This window comes from Phacochoerus africanus, chromosome 2 (genome assembly GCF_016906955.1).
Source record: "Phacochoerus africanus isolate WHEZ1 chromosome 2, ROS_Pafr_v1, whole genome shotgun sequence".
Lineage (NCBI taxonomy): Eukaryota > Metazoa > Chordata > Mammalia > Artiodactyla > Suidae > Phacochoerus > Phacochoerus africanus.
In genome coordinates this window covers 272,145,574-272,170,492 of record NC_062545.1, presented here as the reverse complement: position 1 = coordinate 272,170,492, position 24,919 = coordinate 272,145,574, and the positions used below count along the sequence as shown (strand labels likewise).

General features: G+C 47.6%; 1 protein-coding gene across 2 annotated transcripts in view; it reads right to left on the bottom strand.

The window, feature by feature from the left end:
• The window catches only part of SLC25A25 (solute carrier family 25 member 25), a 45,576-nt gene that overhangs the window by 6,846 nt on the left and 13,811 nt on the right, over nucleotides 1–24,919 (bottom strand). The window contains exons 1-4 of one of the 2 annotated variants that reach the window (XM_047768525.1): nucleotides 4,379–4,642; nucleotides 1,840–1,966; nucleotides 1,672–1,759; nucleotides 592–703 (exon numbers count right to left, since the gene is read on the bottom strand). In XM_047768525.1, the coding sequence (XP_047624481.1) occupies nucleotides 592–703; nucleotides 1,672–1,759; nucleotides 1,840–1,966; nucleotides 4,379–4,537 (486 nt within the window). In that variant the 5' untranslated portion in view covers nucleotides 4,538–4,642. Of the gene's footprint in view, nucleotides 1–591; nucleotides 704–1,671; nucleotides 1,760–1,839; nucleotides 1,967–4,378; nucleotides 4,643–24,919 lie in introns of those variants that run through there. The other variant, XM_047768524.1, reaches the window with a different exon arrangement.

Genomic DNA, 24,919 nt, shown 5'->3' with positions numbered 1-24,919 from the left:
GCCCACCAGGGAACTCCCAGGTATTTGATCTCTACAGACTGGCCCCAACTCCCCCCCAGGAGGGGTCACACTGGCTTTGGGAGAACAAGCAGGATCAGGGAGCGGGGTGCTTAAAGTGGGCCTTAAGAAACAGGCAGCGCGTGGAGATGGGAGGGCAGAGTTTCTGCAGAGGAAATCTGGCGTTTGGGGAATGGGCAGGCTGTTCAGGTTGGCCGGCGTGTGGGAAACAGAGGGAGCAGATGGTGGGCTGGCAGAGGAGTGGACACCTCTGCTAACTGAAAAGCAGGCAAGGAGTTCCCGCTGCGGCTCAGCGGTAACGAGCCAGACGAGCATCCACGAGGATGCGGGTCCGTGAGCTGTGGTGGAGGTCCCAGACAAGGCTCGGATCTGGTGTTGCTGTGGCTGTGGTGTTGGCCGGCCGCTGCAGCTCCGATTCGACCCCTAGCCTGGGAATGTCCATATGCGGCAGGTGCAGCCCTCAGAAGCAAAACAATACAAAATTAAAAAAAAAAAAAAAAAAAGGACGGATGGGGGGGCTGAGGCTTGGGGAAGGGGGCCCCCTGGCCCCGAGGCCCGGAGCGCGGCACGCACCGTGGAGTGCTTCCAGTAGAGGATGATCTCCGGGATGTTTTCCACGGGATGCAGGAGGTGGTAGTCTCGCCACTCGTTCCAGTCGATGGTCATCGTGCCGTTTTTGTCCATGCTGCAAGACCAACGCACGGGTGCCCACGTGTCAACAGGCCCCAACTGTCAGCCGAACGTCCCACCTCCAGGGGAGCTGAGGGCAGGCGTGTGGAAAGCACAGAGGGCGCCTCCGTCCCCAAGAAGAAAAGGCAAGGTGGCAGTCACCCCCCACTGTGCACAAAACAACGGGATCTAACGGCCCACAAGAAGCCCGTTCTGATCAGGCACAGAAGGCAAGGAGGGAGGCGGTCCCCAAGGTGACACGGATACTTACTAGGTGACAGGGCCCCAGAAGTGGCCCGTTCGTATTCTGACACACAGACAAAGGAGGATGCAGAGGAGAGAGGAGAAACAACACAGATAAGTGCCCTGAGCGGATGTTAGTGAGGCAAGCGCACAGCACAGCACAGCACGAGGACGTGCCCTCCACAGCGCCGGGGAGCCAGGCCAGGAGCCTGCCGTCCCTGCCCAGCTGGCTTCTGGCCCAGGGGGCTGGGAAGGCTTGGGAGGGCAGGAAGCAGCTCCAGGGCTACGCTGCTGGGTTTCCCAGCCCACCAAGGATGCTCCAGGACCACTGCGCCCCCATGGGCAGCCTTAGCAAGGCTGATTATGGTGCTAAGAGGAAGTGACCCCAACGGGAGGGGGGGGGGTTTGCCCCTGCTCGGCCAGGCAGAGAAAGGGGCTCCTTGCTCGCCTTTCACCTGCCGAAACCACTAAACGCCCCCTCTTCCCCGAGTCCTCTCTTCACGGGTCGCTGGCACTTGGGTGCCCTGCCAGGCGGGTTGGGACTCTGGGGGCTGCCCTTGAACCCGGGGAGTGGCTGGCCTCTGGCAGGGGTTACTTATTCATCCCTTCCAAGCACCAGAAGCCAAAGTTCGCGGAAACTGGGTCAATACAGTGAACGGCAGCGCGGAGGGAGGCCGGGAACATTTCTTTTGTCCATCACACGTTGGTTAAACCGGACACAGAGGCTGGCTACGCACTCACCTCTTAAGAATTTTTTCTGCCTGCTGTTCAGATATCTTGACTCCCAGGTCCCGCAGAGACTGCATGATCTCTTGGGCATCGATGCGTCCTGGAACAACAAGGGCTGTGAGCCCGGGGCCAGGCTGGGGGAGAGACCCGGAACCCCGCTGGCCGCAGGCAAATGCTCACCATCGTTCTTTTTGTCCAAACTCTTGAAGACCAGCCTCAGCTTCTTCTCGTGATCTTGGAGATAATGGACAAACTCTTCAAAGTCTAGCTGCCCGTCGAGGTCTTTGTCGCCAGCTTGTACGATTTTCTAGAAAACAGAAGTGAGGTTTCGTCCTTGAGCTCACGCACCAGCTTCTCCCGTCCCTCGTGGGGCCCTGTCCCCAGAAAACAACTGTGCACGGGTCACGTGCCCTGAGACGTCCCCCGCCCCCACTCCCAAGGCCACTACGTGGACCTCCGAGGGCCGGCCAGACCTCGGCCAAGAGCTCAGTGTGCTGCCCTCAGAAGCAAAAAAGGGCAGAGAGCCTCCGAGAGGAGCCTTGGTTTAGGGAGCCCTCCAGCCAGAGGCTGATGGGGTGGGCTTAGTTCAGTGTTCTGAAGATTAACTCGTTCCACTGGATCAGCCGCCCGGCTCCTCGGCTGCCCCGTCCCGGTGCCAGGCCTCAGCCCCACATGCTCTCTGCCTAAACGTGGCTCCTCGGCTGCCCCATCCCGGTGCCAAGGCCTCAGCCCCACATGCTCTCTGCCCAAACGTGGGGTGGCCTTGGAGCTCCAGATTCCGCTTGAAACACCGCAGCTTGCTCTTTTGATCCCGAAAAGTGGCACTGGCCCAAGAACAACTGGGTGACTAGGGTGAAGGGACCGGGCAGCGCTGGCCCCTGCCCATGCCTGCTTGGCAGAAACACTGCCAGAGACAACTTGGTAGGACAGAGAAGTGCGAAGAGCCTGGGGACTATTCTTGGGCCTGTGCTTCATGGCACTGCCTGTCTCTGATCCCAGGGGAGCTGGGGATGCTACAACCAACCTCAGCTCCTGAACCAGGAGCCGCGAAGCAGGGCAGCTCTCCGGAGGAATAGTTCAGTGACCCGGGGAGGCTTTACGAGCCCCTGTGCCTTGGCAGCGAGGTTCCCAAAATCTCCGCCCTTGGCCGTGAGCTTTGTTCAGCAGCTGCAGTCGGCCATGAATGTTTCAGCAAGTGGAAGTTTTCCACAAAAGCGCAAGAACCTGGCTTGTGCCTCAGGCCCTGCTAAATGCTTTACCTCTCGTAACCTGCTGAATCCTTGCAGACGGCTCTAGGAGGTAGGGACTATCATATCCCCCATTTTTCAGAGACGGGAACAGACACTCAGACAGGTTAAGTAATTTATCCAAAGTCACACATCCAGGGAAGTGGTGGGCGGGATTCAGGCCAAGCCTGTTGGACTCCAGAGCCACCTCCCTAGAAGGTGGCTGCCTTTCTAGACGTTCATCTCAAGAAGGTGAGGGACACACGAGTCACTTTGACCCAGCAACACCCCAAAACCCAGGACCGAAAATCTCCTAAGGAAGGGGTTACAGCCTCCGTCTGTTGCCCAGCTCTCTTCACGAGACACACATTCACCCTCCACAAACCAGTGTGGGTTTCACTGTCTTCTGAGCCACTGGGTTTGGAAACGGATGGACCCCTGGCTAGCTGGTGCTCTCCAGATCCCATGTCACCTAACATGGTCCAAAGAGCCACCTGGGGGGGTGGGGCTGGAATGTGAGACAGATGCTGGTACATGTTCTACCAGCTAACTGCCTGCAGACACAGACACTTGTGCTCCGCCAAGAATGACACCGATTACGTATAGGTTACCACCCTAGATTTATGATGGGGCGGAAATTGAATCTACATGTCATTTAAGGAGGAGGCGAACACTAGGCGTGAAGCTTGTGGGTATCCAGGTTGCTCTGCCACCAACGCCATCCATGGGCCTTGTTGGGGTGGGTGCCCCTGATACAGACAACCCAAGCATGTGCTCATGCAGCTGATTTCAGATCTTCCAAGTCTGTGCTTCTCCCTCAGACCTATCTCCCTCCTAGGACCCAAATCGCCCTCCCCGCCCCCGCCCCGGGGATACCATCTGAGCTGCACTGCCATCAGGAGCACTGGGGGGGGGGACCGCACAGGGTCTGATTAACAGAAAAGTCGGGGTGTCCTTTAGGAGGCAGGCCACCCCCACAGACTCTAGCTGTTTCCCCAACTTAAAGCAATGATGATTTCTGCTGCCTCCTACTCCAAAGAGTCGCCAGGGAAGGCTGCCCCACTCCTGCCCCTTGGTTGGTTTCACCTAGGGCACAGCCCTGTCACCTCCAACCTCCGAAACCACGGTTCCAACTCCTGGGGCTCCAACAAGGAGCCTCCCCGCTGGCCTCTCTGCCCCCCAGCTCAGAAAGAGCCCCACAGCAGCCAGACCTGTGCCCCCACATCCTGGCCCCACACTCCTCAGAACCCGCCTCTCCGCAAAAGAATTCCTCTCCATCTCCCACAAATGCCTTCCCTGTAATTCCAGCCATTCTGGGAAGTCACATGAGAGCCAGTCACGCCCTTGACGTAGCCCTTCAGCCGGCTCTCGCCACGCGACAGCTGCGGAAAAAAACCCTGGCACGTTCAGAAACAGTGGGGACACGAGAGGCGGCGGGACCCTCTCCCCCGGCTCATCCATTCCCTCGGCCCACCCTGATGCGGCGTACAGACCTGCTTCCACTGGCGGAAGGTGGAGAACTCCTGGGAGGGGATAAAGACACTGAGTTTGAAGATGGATTTCAGCTCGGCGGGAAGCCCCTTGGACTCGAAGTACTGGAACTCGGTCTGAGCTTCCCCCATGAGGGGCACATACAGGCACAGGCAGAGCATGCTGGCGGGAGCTGGTTCAGGCGGCGGCGTGCGCACCGGGGAATGCTGCCCAGCCCGGCACACTTGCCCAGGATATGCCGGGGCACGGCTGTCATTGGCTGCCTGAGCCCTGCCCTTTTACTTAATTGAAAAAAGTCGCTCACTGTACTTCCCGCCCGCAGCCAATGAGCACAGGCCCCCGCGCGAGGAGGTGGAGGCGGCTGCCCGAGTGCGGAGGGATCAAGATCAGGACTGACGTCACCTGCTCCCCAGTTAACCCTTCGGAGGCAGGCGGCGCATCCGGTCCTGCTTGGGGACCCTGCCCTAAACCTTTACCCTCTGGCTGCCAACCCCTGCAAATAAACAGAGCCTTTGGCTTGTTTTGTTTTTTTTTTTTCCACAAGGTCCCCAAACGCGTCACACCGTAGTGGTTTCTCCCCTTAGTAAATCATTCCCAACAGAAAGAGAAGTGGATGGAGGATTGACTCAATGCTCATGGGTCGGGTGGTTTAGCCATGACGGGAGAAACTGGTAGGGTCGGGAGTGGGGGGTGCGTCCTGGAAGTGGCTGGAGGGGGGCATTCAACTGCAGGGGGGCTGCCCCCCACCCCCCGCCAAGCCGGCTGAGCCCTGGACTCAGCTGCCTGGGCCACAGGGCCTTCTAGACTGTTTCAGCTGGCTCTAGGGATCTTTCTCATGCCACCCTGCACATAAGCACCCCTTCCCCTGAAGGTGCCACCTGGGGACCCCACAAGAGCCAAGGGGCTGACATTGCAGGGGCGGGAAGAGGAAATGCTAGGCCAAAGGTCATTGTGCCGGGGGGTGCTCCTCAGCAGCACCAATCTGGGGTCAACCCGGGGCCTCACTTAAGTCCCTCAGACCTAGTCTTTGTGGCCATGTCCACTCAGAACACTCGGAAGTTCAGGGGATTGTAGCTTTCTGGCCTAGAACTGTGCTGCTCCATACAAAAGTTTTTCAACTTTAAATGGATTACAATTAAAGGAACCTAGGGAGTTCCCTCCCTGGTGGCCTAGCAGGTTAAGGATTCAGTATTGCCACAGCGGTGGTGCAGGTTCGATCCCTGGTCAGGGAACTTCTGCATGCCGTGGGCATGACCTAAATAAATAATAAATAAACAAAATAATAATACAAAAGTAAATGAAAGGAAAAATTCATTTCGGAGTTCCCGTCGTGGCACAGTGGTTAACAAATCCGACTAGGAACCATGAGGTTGCGGGTTCGATCCCTGGCCTTGCTCAGTGGATTAAAGATCCGGCATTGCTGTGAGCTGTGGTGTAGGTCACAGACGCGGCTCGGATCCCGCGTTGCTGTGGCTCTGGCGTAGGCCAGTGGCTACAGCTCCGATTAGACCCCTGGCCTGGGAACTTCCGTATGCCACAAGAGCAGCCCAAGAAATGGCAAAAAGACCAAAAAAAAAAAAAAATTCATTTCCTTTGTCACATGGCCATATTTGAGGTACTCAACAGCCACACAAATTCCCCATATGCATCTCTATCATCATGGAAGGTTTACTGAGCAACACCGCCCTAAACTGTCCTGTTTAGGTGAGGATGAGAGAAAACCTCAGGCCCTGGGCCGTCAAGATCTGATCTTTATGTAAGGGCCAGCCCGCCACCTCCAACTCATTCCTTCCCCCGGAAAGTGTCAGGTTCCTGCTGCAGAGAAGAAAAGACGACGACGTCACAGAGACGAAAAAGGAATCCATCTCGCCTTGTTCCTTTTACAGCTACTTCCTAATACAGACAAAACCTCACGACCAGGATGGGTGAAAACGGATGGGCATCGTGGGGGGACCCACCAAAGTACTTTTCTGCGTTCACTAAGAAGCTTTTTGTTAAGAACTGGAAAAAGGTTTTGACAATAAGATACTGATGCCTCTGTGCGTCATTATGAAATGGATTTTAACAGCATATACAGTATCTCGGCCTTTCTAAAAGAGACCTGATAACGAGTCTGTAAAAACAGGTCTTGCCCTGTTTCTTCCATCCACGAGGGTGGATCCCATGAGGTACCCAGAGGCAGCTCAGGATTATCCAGGCAGATTCCGGCTCAGCCTCCACTGAAACCCAGGACACTCGGCGGCTGCCTCTTAAGCCACCCAAATCCAGAACGTTCTGCCTTGGGGCTATTTTTACATACCTCCTATCTCTACGCTTGGGGTCCTTGAAGGCAGGACCTTAGTGCCTCCTTGCCTGCAAAGAGCCCTTGCCTTGCTCACGGAAGGTACTTGACAGAAGCAGTTTCTGCATGACCTCGGCAGGCCTCTGAGACCCCGAGAAACAAACATGATCACTCTTGATGAGGACCCCTCCGTTGCTTTTTTTCCCCAAGTGTCTGCGAATAGAGTCTGCAGGGTACTTTAATCCACCTCAATGGACAATATATTACTATTTTTAGTTTAAAGGAAATAAGAAAAAAAGAGGAAATCTACATTTCTAAGTAAAAGAGCTGAACTTTTCTGAACTTCCTGTGTTAAATTACTCACGTGTGCTTCTGAAACAAAAATGACACAGATCTGTTGATGTGTTTCTCTTTCCAATGATCACTTGAGTCCTTCCAACTCAAACTGGCAAATATTTTGACTGAATAAATACGTTGTTCAACTGGAGATGCTCATTTCCCAATAAACTATAGATTTCAAATAATTCTGGTAAACTTCATTGTGCTATTGAGGTTTTGGGGGGGTTACCACTGAACTTTACGATGTATTTACAAGACAAATCTGAGAAGAGATTTGGAAACGATGCCAAATGAAAGTGAAATCAATATTCAGGAGACAACAAAAAATTATGAACGTTTTATCTAACAAGGGCAACTATCTTCTAGAAAAAACAGAACAGAATCTCTTTGATTATAACAGAGGCGCGTGACGCTATAGGCCAATGAAGTCACAGTGTCGGGAAACGTTCTCTGGAAAGTTCTGCACATGTTTGTTAATTCTACCCTGATGTTACAAATCGTAGGAAAAAAAGAGGGCTCCAACGCATTTTCTTTTGCAACTGTGATCAAGTTCAGCAGAATGTCTTCACTGGACACACGTAAACTGGCGTATGTTCTTATTTATTTAAACCATCCACCCACCTGAGCTGCACAGGTCATGCAGAACTCCGTTTCTCACACAGAAACTGGAACTTGGGAGTTCCCAGAGTGGCTCAGTGCTTTATGAATCTGACTAGGATCCATGAGGACTCGGGTTCGATCCCGGGCCTCGCTCAGTGGGTTAAGGATCCTGCGTTGCCGTGAGCTGTGCGGTAGGTCACAGACGCGGCTCGGATCCCGCGTTGCTGTGGCTGTGGTGTAGGCCCGTGGCTACAGCTCCGATTTGACCCCTAGCCTGGGAACCTTCATATGCTGAGGATACAGCCCTAAAAAGCCAAAAAAAAAAAAAAAAAGGAAAATGGAACTTGTCAGTTGAGCCAATCTCCGGGCATCTGGTGTCTAAGGCAACAGCTCCAACCCTGGAATTACAGACACTGGGCCCCAGAGGGGCCCTGGGGTCATCTGAGATGATCAAATAGACCAGGAGCTCCTGCCCCAGTTTGCCCAGGCCCCAGAGCCAGTTGGCAGTGGGCTGAGGCTCACCCAGGGCCCGACTCTTGTTTCAAAAGCCGCTTAAAACAGCACCCGAACCTGAGTCTACCAATAAGAGATTTTAGAATTCAGTTTCCAAAGGACGCTGGTCAGCCAGACCCTGAGAATTACATGAGCACTCCCTCATGTGGGAAGGTGGCAGGTGTCAGGAGCAAGTGCAGCCCTCGCCTTAGCTATAGAACAATACCATAAAAAAACCGAGTCTGTTACACGCTGAACACATACATGGGAAATACAAATAAGGAAGAAGAATAAAGCAGGGCTCGGGTTCCCTCCCTGATGCTTCACACCAGCTCCAGGCACTTCTGGATCCTTGTGTAATGTTCTCTCTCTCCCCCTCCTGCCATCTACACGTCTCCTTTGCTCCCTTTACCTGTTCTAATTCTGTGACCCGGATCTACTCCTGTTTCCTTTCTCCCAACGTCCATTCCTGTAACTGGGGGTGGGAAGCAAGGGCCACCACTCCAGGTCCCGTCCGAGCCAGTGGTATTCGGTTTCCCTCATCTGCTAGGTGGCTGTTCCTCTCCCGAGCATCTTCTCACCCTCTGATCTGCCAATGCCCCGCTGCCCCAGCCCACACGCCTTTCTTGTGCTACCACGCTGCCTTGTGCCAAAGAAACTGGTGCTTCCTGTAAGGACTGGAATATCGTGAGTAAGAACGGGGCAGGTAGAATACCTTTGGGAGTGAAGCATTAGCTCATCAAGTATCCCCCCTCCCTTCCCCAATGACTCAGACCAAGCCAAAAATGTTCATGCGTGAAGGAGCCTTGCCGCCAGCATCGGGCTGTTCTAGCCCCACCCACCCATAAGGCTCGCGAACCTCATTTGCTGCTGTGGCTGCGGTGTCATTTGATGATCAGGTTGCCATGACAGCCCAGTGGAGCCGGTTTCCAATGAAACCTGCCTGCACTTGGCAATTAGACACACAATGAGCAAAATTCTCTGAGCTTCTGAGAAGACGGCCCCTCAGGATTTGAAAGCTTGAATGCCGCCGAGGGTACCTCCCACTCCAGACTAATGGCTTTCTTCTCCAACTGCAGGGCAACTGTAAGACAAAGATAAAGGGGGAAACTGGAACAGTTCCTAGAATAAAAGCTTGCGGGAGCCTGACTCACTAGCAGACATATTTAAAAGAGGGAAGCGAGAGTCAAACAAAGTAGCGCTGCTGGGAAACCAAGAAGCCTGAGAACCAAAGTCTCACTGAGGTTTCCATGAGGCTGTGGCAGCCTCTTCCTGAAAGAAGTGGCGAGGCCAGGCCCCACTGGCCCCGCCGATCGCAAACCCCAACCCCTGCCTTCACTGGCAAAGGACACACGCTGCTGAAACACTCTGTTGCCACTCTTGGTTTCTCTGCTTTGAAAGAGTCCACACACCCAGACGTGCTTTCTTTCCTGCTTGCTACAAACCAAACCGGCTGACCCATCTCCCTCTTGGGGGTTCCCCCACCCCCAGCCAGCTGCTCCATCTCACTTTTGGGGAGAAGTGCCGGCGAGAGGTGTGGGTCTCAGGTTCAGCTTGCCCTGCTCCCTGCTCTGTAGGCAGGAAAGAAGCTGTTCTGAACACACACTCCTGATGCCAGCTCAGGGTGGGGGTGCTGGCAAGAGATGCCAAGTCAGTGTGAGTCTGGGAAATGGAGCAGTTAATGATTAATGTCAAAAGTAGGTGAACTGAAAAGGGAGCGAGCCAATTCCTTGGTCCCTTGGCCATGAGGACAGCAGGTCTGGAGATAAAAGTTCCTCACAACAGACAGAGCCACAGCCGCTTCTGAGCTCCTCTAAAATGATGGAAAATGACGCCCACCAAAGCACAGCTCAGGCACAGCAGAGACGCCGAGACCCCTGCCGCCCAGGATGAGCCCGTCACAGACTAAGGATTCTGCTCAGGGCTTAACCTGAAACCACTGCCAAATGTGCTGCATCAAAAGTCCCTCCCACTTAGCAAAGCAGAAATGAACATTTCTTTCTTCAATGCAGCAGAACCTTTTTTGGATGCAACTGTGTGCCCCACACAGGGCAGCATCTCCTTCCTTTTTCCCGTGGATTTTTATCCGGAGAGAGGAGAAGAGATTCAGAATAACTGAGGCTCAGGAGGTGAGCAAGGTACTCCTACCGCAGGCAGGAGAAATCTCAGCAAGACAGCCTTTCGCTCTAATCCCGAGGACGCAACTGGTCTCATTAAAAACGGCTTTCTTCAGGGAAGGCGAGGCAGGACAGGGCAAAGCTCCGGGTAGCCTGGAGTGAAATCTCACTTCTACCCCTTCTGTTGACTCTGTTTACTCCTGGGCAAATTACTTAGCCTTTCGGCACCTCAGTTTCCTCATCCATGAAATGGGGGCACTACCTCTTAGCCTGGCTCTTGGGAGGATCGGCTGACATAACCCACGGCTCAGGACACAGAGATGGACGGGAGGCCCTGGCACTCGGCCGGCCTGCGGGCCCACAAGGAACCCTGGCCTCCGCACACTAAGACTCCAGCCTCAGCTCTGCCCCCTCGCTCCCTTCCTCGCAGGCCTACAGCTAAGACGGGACCTCCAGGAGGCAGGACAGCCTGTTCCTCCACACCTCCCTGAAGCTGGGTTCACCTTTGAAGGTTCACTCTGTCCCCGCTGGGCTCTGTGGTCCCTCCCTTGTTCAAACAAGCTAAGCCCTAAGACACATTGTAACTGTCTGTCCCTTCCTTTCAAATGGCTTTCTGGGACTTCCCGTGTGGCTTGCAGCATAACTACTCAAGTGGCTTTCTGGGGCCAAAGTGACAAATCCTAAGGTATCTTCTCTTGCAGTTAATCTTCCTTGCTCAACCGGCCACACTGAAGTGGTCACGATAGGGTAATAAAGCTTGTGCAGCGCCACAGAGATGCTGGACTGGAGTTGGGCTTCTTCACTGTCTAAGCCCTTCTCCCCAGCCCCCGGTGCCAAACTCATCCACACTCTTTCTCCCCACACTCCAGCTTCTTCCAGGAAAACGATCCTAGTAGGTCAGCCGCTAAACTAGGAGGCCCTCTGGAGGGTGACATTACCTTAGGAAACTGATCTGCAGGTCCGACCACCAGCAAGATGGTGGGTCTCTTTTCCGCAGCCTCAGCCCTTCCGTCCTGTTTCCCCAAAAAGCTTGGCATCTGGTCTCCCCGAGCTGGAGCCGGGCTGCCTCTGACTTCATTACCGCTCCCCTCTCTGGAGCCTTGGCACCCGGCCCTCGGGAGAAGGCTAGACAGAAAATGCCACAGCATCTGCAACATCACGGCTTCCTCCCCACGGCGCCGACGGTGACCGTTCACTTTTGAGGAGGGATGTGACCACGATACCAAGGGTCTCTGGCTACCCAGCCGCTTGGAAGACTAGCCTGGGGAGTTGGAAGGCTGGCGGCTCCGCATGCAGGGGCCGTTGCCTGCCTTCTCAAATGGGCTGGCACTGCTGTCGTGCCCAGCCTGAGAAGCAGCTCGCTCTGAGAGCCCCGCCGGCTTGCTGGAAACAAACGAGAGAGCCGCTGGAGCTTCTTCAATGGAAACTCACTTTTGCAGGCGGACCGTGATCAAACGTTTGGCTTTTTTCAAAAAGGCAAAAGCAGCAGCCCGACGGACCTCTCCCCGAGGCAGAAGCCACTCCAAGCTCCCAGTTATTCAGCTGTCCCCGCTCAACTAATGATCCGCACGCAGGCAAGGAGCGAGCATCCAGCCCGCATTCTCACTGCAGCAGGGCGCGGCCAATCACCTCTGCCGACACTACCGAGTTCGTTATCCCCACCAGCAACGTCCCTCCAATCACAACCGGCCGATTCCCTGCATGCGGCCGGCAGTTCTGCAGGGAGGTGCCCGCGGCAACCTCCAGGGGAGCGTCCCAGGCTCCCAGGATCCACCTTGAACGGGCTGGTGGGCAGGAGCCCAACTTCCTCCGCTCCACCTGGCGGTTTCCGGGACAACGTTCTCCATCCAGTTAGTTCAACGCGATCGAAAGAGATGCTGGCAACACTTACTAAGACATCCAGCAACACTTTTCCTTGTTCCATCATCCCATTCTCTGCAACTGTGTGTAGCGTAATACACGCCATATCATAGCCGTTTCTCCGTGTCTCCCTCTAAGTGACCAGCTGCTGGGGACGGGGGCCAACTCACAGATCGTTGGGTCTGCGCCTAGTGCCCAGGACCAGGCAGAGATGAAGTCTGTAGACTGAGCGGAGTAAATGATCATGAATAAAAGGGAGTTAATCTGTGGTCACTTGTTTCTTAATTTACTAGCAGACAAATGCAGTGACGAAGGTAATCCCTTGATACAGTGCTCATAAGCATCATTTTACAGACAAACAGCAGGAAAAAGTTTAATAGACTGTGTTGGGGTAAATTAACTATAATAGAAAAAAATCACAAAAAAAGAAATAAAATAATAAACAGAAAAAAAAAAACAAAAAACAAAAACTGCCTGGGGGAGAGGATGGGAAAATACGCCCTCATAGCTGCTATGACAGTATATAAATCAGTACAACCTCTCTGGAGAGCAATTTAGTCACAGCTACCTACATGTCACAAGTACAAACCCTCTGACATAGCAATTCTCCTTTTAGTCATTAAACCTGCAGATATACTGGCACATGTGGGAAATTACATTCACATACATGATATATATGTGATATAGACATGTGATAAAATAGAAGGATATTTTTGGCAGCCTGGTTTATAATAGCATAAGTTTTGAAATAATTTTAAAGGTCTTTAAAAGGAGAGTAGATTGTAAATTAACCATACATTAGAGCCCTAGGCAGCTGCGAAAAAAAGGCAGCTCTATAACTACCATGATGGAATGACTTGAAAATATCTCATTAGACGAATGTGTGGTATACAACAATTATTTAAGAAGAAAACACGAGAAGGGAAAGCAAGATGGCCCTGCTTGTTTGAAAGCTGAGGAGCCCGCCTCAGTTGCCCTCTCATTAGATATACAGAGCAACTGCATCTAGAAGCAGTTCTGTGTGTTGATTAAATGTCTAGTCTTTGGAGCCAGTTGCCCAGCTTCAATCCTGGACGTCACTAGCTGTGTGATCTTGGTCAAGTTACTTTAGTTCTCTGGGCTTTAACATCCTTATGTGCAAAAAGGGGATAGGAATAGGGCCGTATTATTACTTCATAGAGTCTGTTAAAGACTAAAATAAATAATGTATGACGCTCTCAGAACAGAACATATTACCTTTTTTTTTGTTTTTTTGTTTTTTAGGGATGGTGCACTGAGGCATATGGAGGCATATGGAGATTCCCAGGCTTGGGATCTCATTGGAGCTACAGCTGCCAGCCTATGCCAGAGCCACAGCAACACCAGATCCAAGCCACGTCTTCGAACTATACCACAGTTCACAGCAACACCGGATCCTTAACCCGCTGAGCGACACCAGGGATCGAACCTGCAACTTCATGGTTCCTAGTTGGATTCATTTCCACTGAGCCATGACAGGAAGGTCACATGTTAGCTATTTTTATCTAGATTGTGAGTTCATAGAACTAAAAAGTATTTAATACTAAAGAAGAGCCAAGCCAGAGCAAAAATCCCTAAAGAAATCCTTTAATGAAATGAATCTTTTTTTAGGCACTAAAAATCTGGTGAGTTGGGGGGAGATGATGATGTTTCAGGCCCCCATCTACAAACATGAAAGAATTCCCTCATTTAGTAGGTTGCTGGCTGTTCCTTTAATGGGCTTCTCCACACCCCAGACCTGAGTTATAAACTCAGGAGGGTTCCAGCCAAGATGGAGTGACAGGAGTCAATTCACCTTTCTGCCTAGAACCATGAAAGGTCCAGACAAAATATCTGAAACAATGGTTTTCAAGACACTGGACCTAGTTAGGCAATGAGGGACAGTGGCTCCTGAGCTTTCTCATCAAACGAGCACCTCAGTTGCCCCAGCTTCCCACCTGGAGTTTCCAGGCTACAGTGCAGAGAGGATACCCAGTAGCACCCAGCAGTCTCGCTGGGAGGCGGGACGGCTAGTTTGCAGAGCAGAGTAGCAGAGAGGACGGAGCTGCACAGAGCAAGCTCTGGCGCTCTGCTGAGGGCCCCAGGAGTCACAGCACGTGAGTGTGAGCTAAGTGCCTGAGCGTGGAGAAGGAATCAGCCAAAGGTATCACAGGGCTAAGAATAGTTCCTGTTCCCACCAGCTGGAGTGGAAAACCGTATAACACAGGGAGGGGGTTCAGGAAGGGTTCTCAGAGGGTTTTGCCTCAATAATGGGGCAAAACTGGCTGGAGACTAAATGCTGTTCTGACCTGACCAACAAAGCTTTAATAAACCGGCCCTGAAAAAGCCAAACTGTCTCCCAATACCACATCCCAGAAAAAAGCTCAAGGATATTTAGGGGAGTTCCCGTTGTGGCTCAGCAGTAAAGAACCCGGCTAGGATTCATGAGGATGCAGGTTTGATCCCTGACCTTGCTTGGTGGGTTAAGGATCTGTCATTGCCATGAGCTATGGTATAGGTCGCAGACACGGTCTGGATCTGGCATGGCCATGGCTGTGGTGTAGGCTGACAGCTGTCGCTCTGATTCAACCCCTAGCCTGGGAACCTCCATACGCCACAGGTATGGCCCTAAAAAGCAAGTAAGCAAGCAAACAAACAAACAAAAAGAATATTTATAGGAATACGAAAATATCCAAGATAAAATCCCATTAAAAAATCAACATCATTGCAAGGACAGGATGACCCATAATGAGAAGAGAAATTCATCCACTGAAACTGACCTGGAAATGATTACATGTGATAGATTAGTACCCAAGGATATTACAAGTCATAACTGTATCCCATATGTTCCAGGAGGATCCAGCACCTTAAAGAGATACACTGTAGATCTAGATAAAAACTTACAATGTCTGAGACAAAAAACACACACTGGATGGTTTTAATAGATCAGACAACTCAGAAGAAAAGATTCATGAATCTGAAGACCCAGCAAGAGAAACTTGCCAAAATGAAATGCAGAGAGAAAAGACAAAACAACGCCAAAAAATGAACACAGCATCAGTGAGCTGTGGGACAACCACTAATAGACTCATTAGTTAAGTTCATGGAAGTGGGAACAGAAAAAATATTTAAAGAAATAATGGCCAGACTTTTCCTAAATTTGTTGAAACCTACAGGTTCAAGAAGTTCAATCCCAGGATAAGAAATATCAAAACAGGAGTTCCCACCATGGCGCAGTGGTTAATGAATCTGACTAGGAACCATGAGGTTGCAGGTTCGATCCCTGGCCTTGCTCAGTGGGTTAAGGATCCAGTGTTGCTGTGACTGTGTAGATCGCAGACACGGCTCAGATCCGGAGTTGCTGTGGCTCTGGTGTAGGCTGGTGGCTACAGCTCCGGTTAGACCCCCTAGCCTGGGAACCTCCATAGGCCGCGGGAGCGGCCCTAGAAAAGGCAAAAAAAAAAAAAGCCAAAAAAAAGAAAGAAAAAAGAAATATCAAAACAAAACAAAAAGGAAACTACACCCAGGCACATCACAATTAAATTTCTAAAAACCAGAGGTAAAGAGGAAAATCTTAAAAGCACCTTTAGAAAAAGACCCATTACTTACAGAAGAACCTGAATAAGAATGACAGGGGGCTTTCCATCAGAAACTGTTAACCCAGAATTTTATTTTATTTTTTAATTGAAGTATAGTTGATTTACACTGTTAACTTCTGCTGTACAGCAAAATGATTCAGTTATACATATACACTTTTTTTTTTTTTTTTTTGCTTTTTGGGGCTGCACCTGTGGCACATGGAAGTTCCCAGGCCAAACCCCCTCCCCCTTGGCAACCACAAGTCTGTTCTTCTTGTCTGTGGTTCTGTCTTTGTAGATAGGTTCATCTGCATATTTTATTTTATTGCTTTTCAGGGCCACACCCACAGCACATGGAGATTCCCAGGCCAGGGATCTAATCAGAGCTGCAGCTGCCGGCCTACACCACAGTCACAGCAATGCCAGATCCAAGCCACGTCTGCGATCTACACCACAACTCACGGCAATGCTGGATCCTTAACCCACTGAGGAAGGCCAGGGATCGAACCTGCAACCTCATGGTCCTTAGTCCGATTCGTTTCCGCTGTGCCACGACGGGAACTCCCTTGTCATATTTTAGATTCCACATATAGATGATATCTTCTGGCACCCGTCTTTCTCTTTTGACTTATTTCACTTAGAATGATAATCTCTAGTTCCACTTATGTTGCTGCAAATGACATTATTTTGCTTTTTATGAGTTAGTACATTTGTACCAACTCTGCTATACATTTATACCACATCTTCTATATCCATTCATCTGTCGATGGACATTTAGGTTGTTTCCATGTCTTGGATATTGGAACAGTGCGGCAATGAACATAGGGGTGCCTGGATTTTTTTGAATTAGTTTTTTATATGAGCATATGCCCAGGAGTGGGATTGCTGGGTCACAGAGTAACTTTATCCTTAGTTTTCTGAGGAAGCTTCATACTGTTTTCCGTAGTGGCTGCACCAACTTACATTCCTACCGACAACGTAGGAGGGTTCCCTTTTCTCCACAGCCTCCCCAGCATTTGTTATTTGTAGACTTTTTTATTTTTATTTTACTTATTTTTTTATTTTTTTGCTTTTTAGGGCTGCACCGTCAGCATATGGCGGTTCCCAGGCTAGGGGTCTAATCAGACCTGTTGCCTCCGGCCTACACCACAGCCACAGCAACACCAGATCCCCAAGCCACTGAGCGAGGCCAGGGATCGAACCTGCAACCTCATAGTTCCTAGTCGGATTCGTTAACCACTGCACCACGACAGGAACTCCATGTAGACTTTTTTGAATCATGGTCATTTTGACTGGTGTGAGGTACTCATTGTAGTTTTGATTTGCTTCTCTAATAATTAGTGATGTTGCCCATTTTTCAAGTGCCTGTTTAATCCAGAATTTTATACCTAGGTAAATACCTTCAGAAAGGAAGGCAAAATAAAGACTTTTCAGACATACAAAAGCTGAGAGAATTATTGCCCGCACATCTGCATTTTAAGAAATGGAGTCCTTGAGACAGAAGGAAAATGATGCCGGATAAAGAACGGAATGAAAGGAATGAGGAGCTAGAAACGGTGATTATGTGGGCGAACAGAACTTTTTTCTGACTATTTAAATCTCTTTCCGAGATAAGTGACATGGAGTTCCTGCTGTGGTGCAGTGGAAAGGAATCCGACTAGGAACTGTGAGGTTGCGGGTTTGATCCCTGGCCTCGATCAGTGGGTTAAGGATCCAGCGTTGCAGGGAGCTATGGTGTAGGTAGGTCGCAGACGTGGCTTGGATTCCGAGTTGATGTGACTGTGGCATGGGCCAGCGGTATAGCTCTGATTCAACCCTTAGCCTGGGAACCCCCACATGCCCTAGGTGTGGCCCTAAAAAGCAAAAAAACAAAACAAAACAAACAAAAAAAACAACAACAGTGGCAGTTTATTTAATTCAAAGAATTTTATTACATTCATAGCTGTACAACGATCATCGCAACCCAATTTTATAGCATTTCCATCCCAAACCCCTAGCCCATTCCTCCCACCCCTAAACTGTCTCCTTTGGAAACCATAAGTTTTTCAAAGTCTGTGAGTCAGTATCTGTTCTGCAAAGAAGTTCAGTCTCTCCTTTTTTTAGATTCCATGTGTAAGTGATAGCATATGACAGTGGTGTCTCGCTGTCTGACTAACTTCACTTAGCACGATAATTTCTAGGTCCATCCATGTTGCTGCAAATGCCCGTATTTCTTTGCTTTGAATGGCTGAGAAATATTCCACTGTGTATATGTACCACATCTTCTTGATCCACTCCTCTGTCGATGGGCATTTAGATTGTTTCCATGTCTTGGCTATTGTATATAGCGCTGCAATGAACACTGGAGTCCATGTGTCTTTTCGAGTCATGGTTTCCTCTGGATAGATGCCCAGGAGTGGGATTGCTGGGTCAAATGGTAGTTCTATGTTTAGTTTTCTGAGGAATCTCCATCCTGCTTTCCACAGTGGTTGTACCAATTTACAATCCCACCAGCAGTGTAATAGGGTGCCCTTTTCTCCACACCCTCTCCAACATTTATTGTTTGTAGACTTTCGGATGCTGGCCATTCTGACTGGTGTAAGGTGGTACCTCATAGTGGTTTTGATTTGCATCTCTCTAATAATGAGTGATGTTGAACATCTTTTCATGTGGTTTTTTTTTTTTTTTTTTTTGTCATCTGTGTGTCTTCTTTGGAGAACTGACTGTTTAGATCTTCTGCCCATTTTTTGATGGTGTTGTTTGTTTTTTTGGTATTGAGAGGCAGGAGGTGTTTATAAATTTTGGAGATTAATTCCTTGTCAGTCACCTCATTTGCAAAGATACTCTCCCATTCTGTAGGCTTTTTGTTTCGTTTAGGGTTTCCTTTGCTGTGCAAAAACTTTTCAGTTTAACTAGGTCCCATTTGTTTATTTTTGTTGTTATTGTCATTACTTTAGGTGGTGGATCTAAGAAGATATTGCTGTGGTTTATGTCGGAGAGTGTTTGGCATATGTTTTCTTCTAAGAGTTTTAGAGTAACCAGTCTTATAGTTAGGTCTTTAATCCATTTTGAGTTTATTTTTGTGTATGGTATTAGGAAGTGCTCTAATTTCATTCTTTTCCATGTAGCCATCCAGTTTTCCCAGCACCACTTATTGTAGGGACTGTCTTTTCTCCATTGTATACTCTTGCCTCCTTTGTCATAGATTAGATGACTGTAGGTGTGTGGATTTAATTCTGGGCTCTCTATCCTATTCCACTGACATATATTTCTGTGCCAGTATCCATACAGTTTTGATGACTGTAGCTTTGTAGTATAGTCTGAAGTCAGGGAGGCTGATCCTCCAGCTCCATTTTTCTTTCGCAGGATGGCTTTGGCTATTCTAGGTTTTTTTGTGCTTCCACACAAATTTTAAAATATTTTGTTCTAGTTCAGTGAACTATGTCCTTGGTAATTTGATAGGGATTACAATGAATCTGTAGATTGCCTTGGGCAGTAGAGTCATTTTGATAATATTGATTCTTCCAATCTCAGAGCATGGTGTGTCTTTCCATCTGTTGTGTCATCTTTGATTTCTTTCATCAGCATCTTATAGTTTTCAGAGTACAGGTCTTTTGTCTCTTTAGGTAGGTTTATTCCTAAGTGGGTTTTTTGGTTTGTTTTGGGGGTTTTCTTTTTTTTTCTTTCTTTCTTTTTTTTTTTTTTTTGATGTGATGGTAAATGGGATTGTTTCCCTAATTTCTCTTTCTGTCTTTCGTTGTTAGTATATAGAAATGCAGTCGATTTCTGTGTATTAATTTTGGCAACTTTGCCAAATTCATTGATGAGATCTAACAGTTTTCTGGTAGCATCTTTTGGATTTTCTTAGTATCCTGTCATCAGCAAAGAGTGATAATTTTACTTCTTCCTTTCCAATTTGAATTCCTTTTATTTCTTTTTCTTCTCTGATTGCTGTGGCCAGGACTTCCAAAACTATGTTGAACAGTAGAGGTGAGAGTGGACATCCCTGTCTTGTTTCTGATCTCAGTGGGAATTCTTTCCCTTTTCACCACTGAGAATGATGTTAGCTGGGGGTCTGCCATACATGGCCTTTATTATGTTGAGATAGCTTCCCTCTATGCTCACTTTCTGGAGGGTTTTTATCAGAAATGGGTGCTGGATTTTGCCAAAAGCTTTTTCTGCATCTATTGAGAGGATTATGTGGTTTTTATCCTTCAGTTTGTTAATGTGGTGTATCACACTGATTTGCAGATATTGAAGAATCCTTGCATCTCTGGGATAAATCCCACTTGATCATGATGTACAATCCTTTTAATGTCTTGGATTTGGCTTGCTAGTATCTTGTTGAGGATTTTTGTATCTATGTTCATCAATGATATTGGCCCGTAATTTTCTTTTTTTGTGCTTTGTCTGGTTTTGGTGTCAGGGTGATGGTGGCCTCATAGAATGAGTTTGGGAGTGTTCCTTCCTCTGTAATTTTTTGGAATAGTTTCAGAAGGATAGGTTTTTGCTCTTCTCAAAATGATTGACAGAATCTGCCTGTGAAGCCATCTGGTCTTGGGCTTTTATTTGTTGGAAGTTTTTTGGTTTTTGTTTTTTAAATTAATTAATTAATTAATTTGGTCTTTTCTAGGGCCACTCCTGCGGCACATGGAGATTCCCAGGCTAGGGGTCTAATTGGAGCTGTAGTCACCAGCCTACACCAGAGCCACAGCAACGCCAGATCCGAGCCGCATCTGGGATCTACACCACAGCTCATGGCAATGCCAGATCCTTAACCCACTGAGCAAGGGCAGGGAACAAACCCGAAACCTCATGGTTCCTAGTTGGATTCGTTAACCACTGAGCCATGACAAGAACTCCTGTTGGAAGTTTTTAAATCACAGTTTCGATTTCAGTTATTGTGATTGGTCCATTCATCTTTTCTACTGCATTTTGGTTTAGTCTTGGAAGTTTGTACTTTTCTAAGAATTTGCCCATTTTTTCTAGGTTGTCCATTTTATTGGCATATAGTTGCTTGTAGTAGTCTCTTATGTCCTTTGTATTTTGTGATGTCCATTGTAACTTCTCCTTTTTCATTTCTAATTTTATTGGTTTGAGTCCTCTCTCTTTTTCTTGATGAATCTGGCTAAGGGTTTATCAATTTTGTTGATCTTTTCAAAGAACCAGCATTTAGTTTCATCAATCTTTTCGGTGGTTTTCTTTGTTTCTATTTCATTTATTTCTGCTTGTATCTTTATGTTTTATTTCCTTCTGCTAACTTTAGGTCTTGTTTGTTCTTCTCTCTTTAGTTGCTTTAGGTGTAAAGTTAGGTTGTTTATTTGAGCTTTTTCTTGTTTCCTGAGGTAGGCTTGTATTGATATAAACTTCCCTTATAGAACTGCTTTTGCTGCATCCCATAGGTTTTGGATTGTTGTGTCTTTGTTGGCATTTGCTTCTAGGTATTTTTAAATTTCCTCTTTGATTTCTTCAGTTATCCACTGGTTGTTTAGTAGCATGTTGCTTAGTCTCCACGTGTTTGTGTTTTTTGCAGTTTTTTTCTTGTTGTTGATTTCCAGTCATATAGCGTTGTGGTCAGAAAGATGATACAATTTCAATTTTCTTAAAGTTACCAAGGCTTGATTTGTGACCCAGACTATGATCAATCCTAGAGAATGTTCTGTGTGTACTTGAGAAGAATATATATTCTGCTGCTTTTGGGTGCAATGTTCTACAAATGTCTATTAATCCATCTGATCTAATATATCACTTAGGGCCTGTGTTTCCTTGTTGGTTTTCTGTCTGGATGGTTTGTCCATTGCTGTAAGTGGGATGTTAAAGCCCCTGGCTTTGTGATAAATTCATTTGAGTAATAATAATAATTTAAAAAGCCCTTGGCTTTATTGTGTTATTGTCAATTTCTCCTTTTAAGGTTATTAACAGTTGCCTTATATATTGAGGTGATCCTATGTTGGGTGCATAGATATTTACAATTGTTATATCTTCTTCTTGGTTCAATCCTTTGATCATTAGGTAATGTCCTTCTTTGTCTCTTATAAAATTCTTTATTTTAAGGTTTATTTTGTTTGATACGAATATTGCTACTCCAGCTTTCTTTTGATTCCCGTTTGCATGGAATATTTTCTCCCATCCTTTCACTTTCAATTTGTATGTGTCCCTAGAAGTGAAGTGGGTCTCTTGAAGATGGCATATAGATGGGTCTTGTTTTTGTATCCATTCAGCCAGTCTATGTTTTTGGTTGGGGCATTTAGCCCATTTACATTTAAGGTAATTATTGTTACGTATGTTCTCACTGCCATTTTATTAACTGTTTTGGATTTGTTGGGTTTTTTTTAATTTAATTTTTTTATTGGATTTTTTTTGGATTTTTGTTAGTCTTTTTTCTTCCCTTCTTCTCTTGTGGTTTGATGACTATCTTTAGTTTTGTATTTGAATTGCTTTTTCTTATTTGTGTGTGTATCTATTGTAGATTTTTGGTTTGCAGTAACCCTGAAGTTTTGATATAGGAGCCTCTCTCTCTCTTTCTCTCTCTCTCTCTCTATATATATATATATACACATATAAACATATATATATATATATATGTGTACACACACACACACACACACACACACACAAAGTTGTTGCTTCTTAATTGCAAGTGCATCTCCAGGGTCCTGCATTTGTCATCTCTTCTCACGATTTCTGATTTTGGTAGCATATTTGTGTGCAAATGATTTCCTACCTTTACTATATATATGCCTTTTCTGGTGAACCTTGTTATTTGTAATATTTTCGTTTCTAGTTGTGGCCTTTTCCACCTAGAGAAGTTATTTCATCTTTGCTGTAAAGCTGATTTAGTGGTGCTGAATTCTCTTAGCTTTTGCGTGTCTGTAAAGCTTTTGATTTCTCCTTCAAATCTGAATGAGAGCCTTGCTGGGTAGAATAATCTTGGTTGGAGGTTTTTTCTTTTCATCACTTTAAGTATATCATGCCACTCCCTTCTGGCCTGCAGAGTTTCAGCTGAAAAATCTGCTGATAACCTTATTGGGGTTCCCTTGTATATTATTTGTTTCTTTTCCCCAGCTGCTTTCAATATTTTTTCTTTGTCTTTAATTTTGGTCAGTTTGATTTAATATGTGTCTTGGGGTATTCCTCCTTGGGTTTACTTTATATGTTACTTGTTGTGCTTCCTGGATTTGAGTGAGTGGTTCCTTTCCCAAGTTAGGGAAGTTTTTGGATATTATCTCTTCAAATATTTTTTTCTGGACCTTTCTCTCTTCTCCTTCTGGCACCTGTATAATACTGATGCTGGTGCATTTAACGTTGTTCCAGTGTCCCAGAGTTCTCTTAGACTGTCTTCATTTCTTTTCAATCTTTTTTCTCTTTTCTGTTTTGCATCAGTGATTTCCACTAGTCTGTCCTCCACCTTGCTTATTCATTTTTCTGCCTCCTGAATTCTGCTATTGGTTGCTTCTAATGAATTTTTTATTTCCGTTATTGTATTTTGCATTTCTGCTTGCTTAATCTTCAACTGTTGTATTTCTTTGCTCAGTGTTTCTTGTAGTTAATCAATCATTGCCTCCAGTTTATTTCCAATGTCTTGAATCATCTTCACTATCATTAGTCTAAAGTCTTTTTCATGGAGGCTGATACTCTCCAGGTCACTTAGCTGTTTTTCCTGGGGATTTTTCTTGCTCCCTTATCTGAGTCATAATTCTCTGCCTTTTCATTTTATATAGATTTTTGGTGTGGTCTCCTTTTTGCAGACAATAGAGTTGTAGCCTCTCTTATTTATGGTGTCTGTCCTTGTGGCTGAAGTTGGTAAGGGGGCTTGCTGCAGGCTTCCTGATGGGAGGGACTGGTGCCTGCCCACTGGTAGGTGGAGCTTATTCCTATTTCTCTGGTGGGTGGGGGCTTTGTGTGGGTGAGATGTGAAGCTGGCTGTGTGTATGGGGGCTCTTTAGCAGCCTGCTGACAGGTGGGGCTCTGATCCCACCTGGATTATTGTTTGGCCTGGGGCTTCTCAGCACTGATGGGTGGGGCCAGCTTTCCTCAAAATGGCCACCTCTAGAGGAATACACGCTGATGATTTTTCCCGAGACCTTTGACTCCAATGTCCTTCCCCCACGACAAGCCACAGTCACCCTGTTTTCCCAGGAGATCCTCCAAAAACTGCAGTCAGGTCTGATCCAAATCCCTATGGAGCCTCTGCTTTGCCCTGGGACCCAGTGCACCTAAGAGCCTGTGTGTGCCTTTCAAGAATGGGGTATCCATTTCCCCCAGTCCTGTGGAGCTCCTGTGCACAAGCCCCACTGGGCTTCAATGCCAGGTGCCCCGGGGACACCTTCTTCCAACGCCAGATCCCCGGGGATGAGGACCTGACGTGGGGCTCGGAACTCTCACTCCCATAGGTGAGTCTCTGTGATACAGTTACTTTTCATTCTGTGGGCTGCCTACCCAGCGGGTAAGGGGTTGCTTATATGGCATAATCGCCCCTCCTAGTGTCTTGATGTGGCCTCCTCTCTGTCTTCTGGAGCAGGATATCTTTTTTGATAGTTTGCAGTCTGTTTGTTTGGAGGTAGTTCAGCAGTTGGCTATAATTTTGTTGCTTTTATGAGAGAAGGTGAGCTCCAGTCCTTCTACTCTGCCATCTTAATCCCGTCTTTCTGATAAGCGACAGTTTAAAACAAAAATAAAACAATGTAGGAGCTGCTCCTGCTGTGACACAGTGGATTAAGAATCTGACTGTAGCAGCTCAGGTCACTGTTTGAGGCTCAGGTTTGACCCCTGGCCTGATACAGTGGGTTAAATGATCTGACATTGCTGCAGCCATGGCATGGGTCACAGCCGTGGCTGGGATTCAATCCCTGGCCCAGGAACTTCCGTATGCTGTCGGTGTGGCCATAAAAACAAAGAAAGAAATGAAACAAAACAATGTATTGTGGGTTTATAAAATATGTAGCAGTAAAAATGTATGAGAACCAAAGCAAAAAAGCTGGGAGGAAAAAAATGAAAGCATATATTTAAGATTCTTAAACTACGTATTTATTTATTTTATTATTATTATTATTATTTTTTATGGCCACACCTGTGGCATATGGAAGTTCCCAGGCCAGTGGTTGGATTGGAGCTGCAGCTGCGGGCCTACGCCACAGCCATGGCAACACCATATTTGAGCTGCACCTTTGACCTACTCCTCAGATTATGGCAATGCCAGATCCTTAACCCGCTGAGCAAGGCCAGGGATTGAACCCACATCCTCATGGATACTAGTTGGGTTCCTTACTGCTGAGCCACAAGGGGAACTCCCTCTTAAAG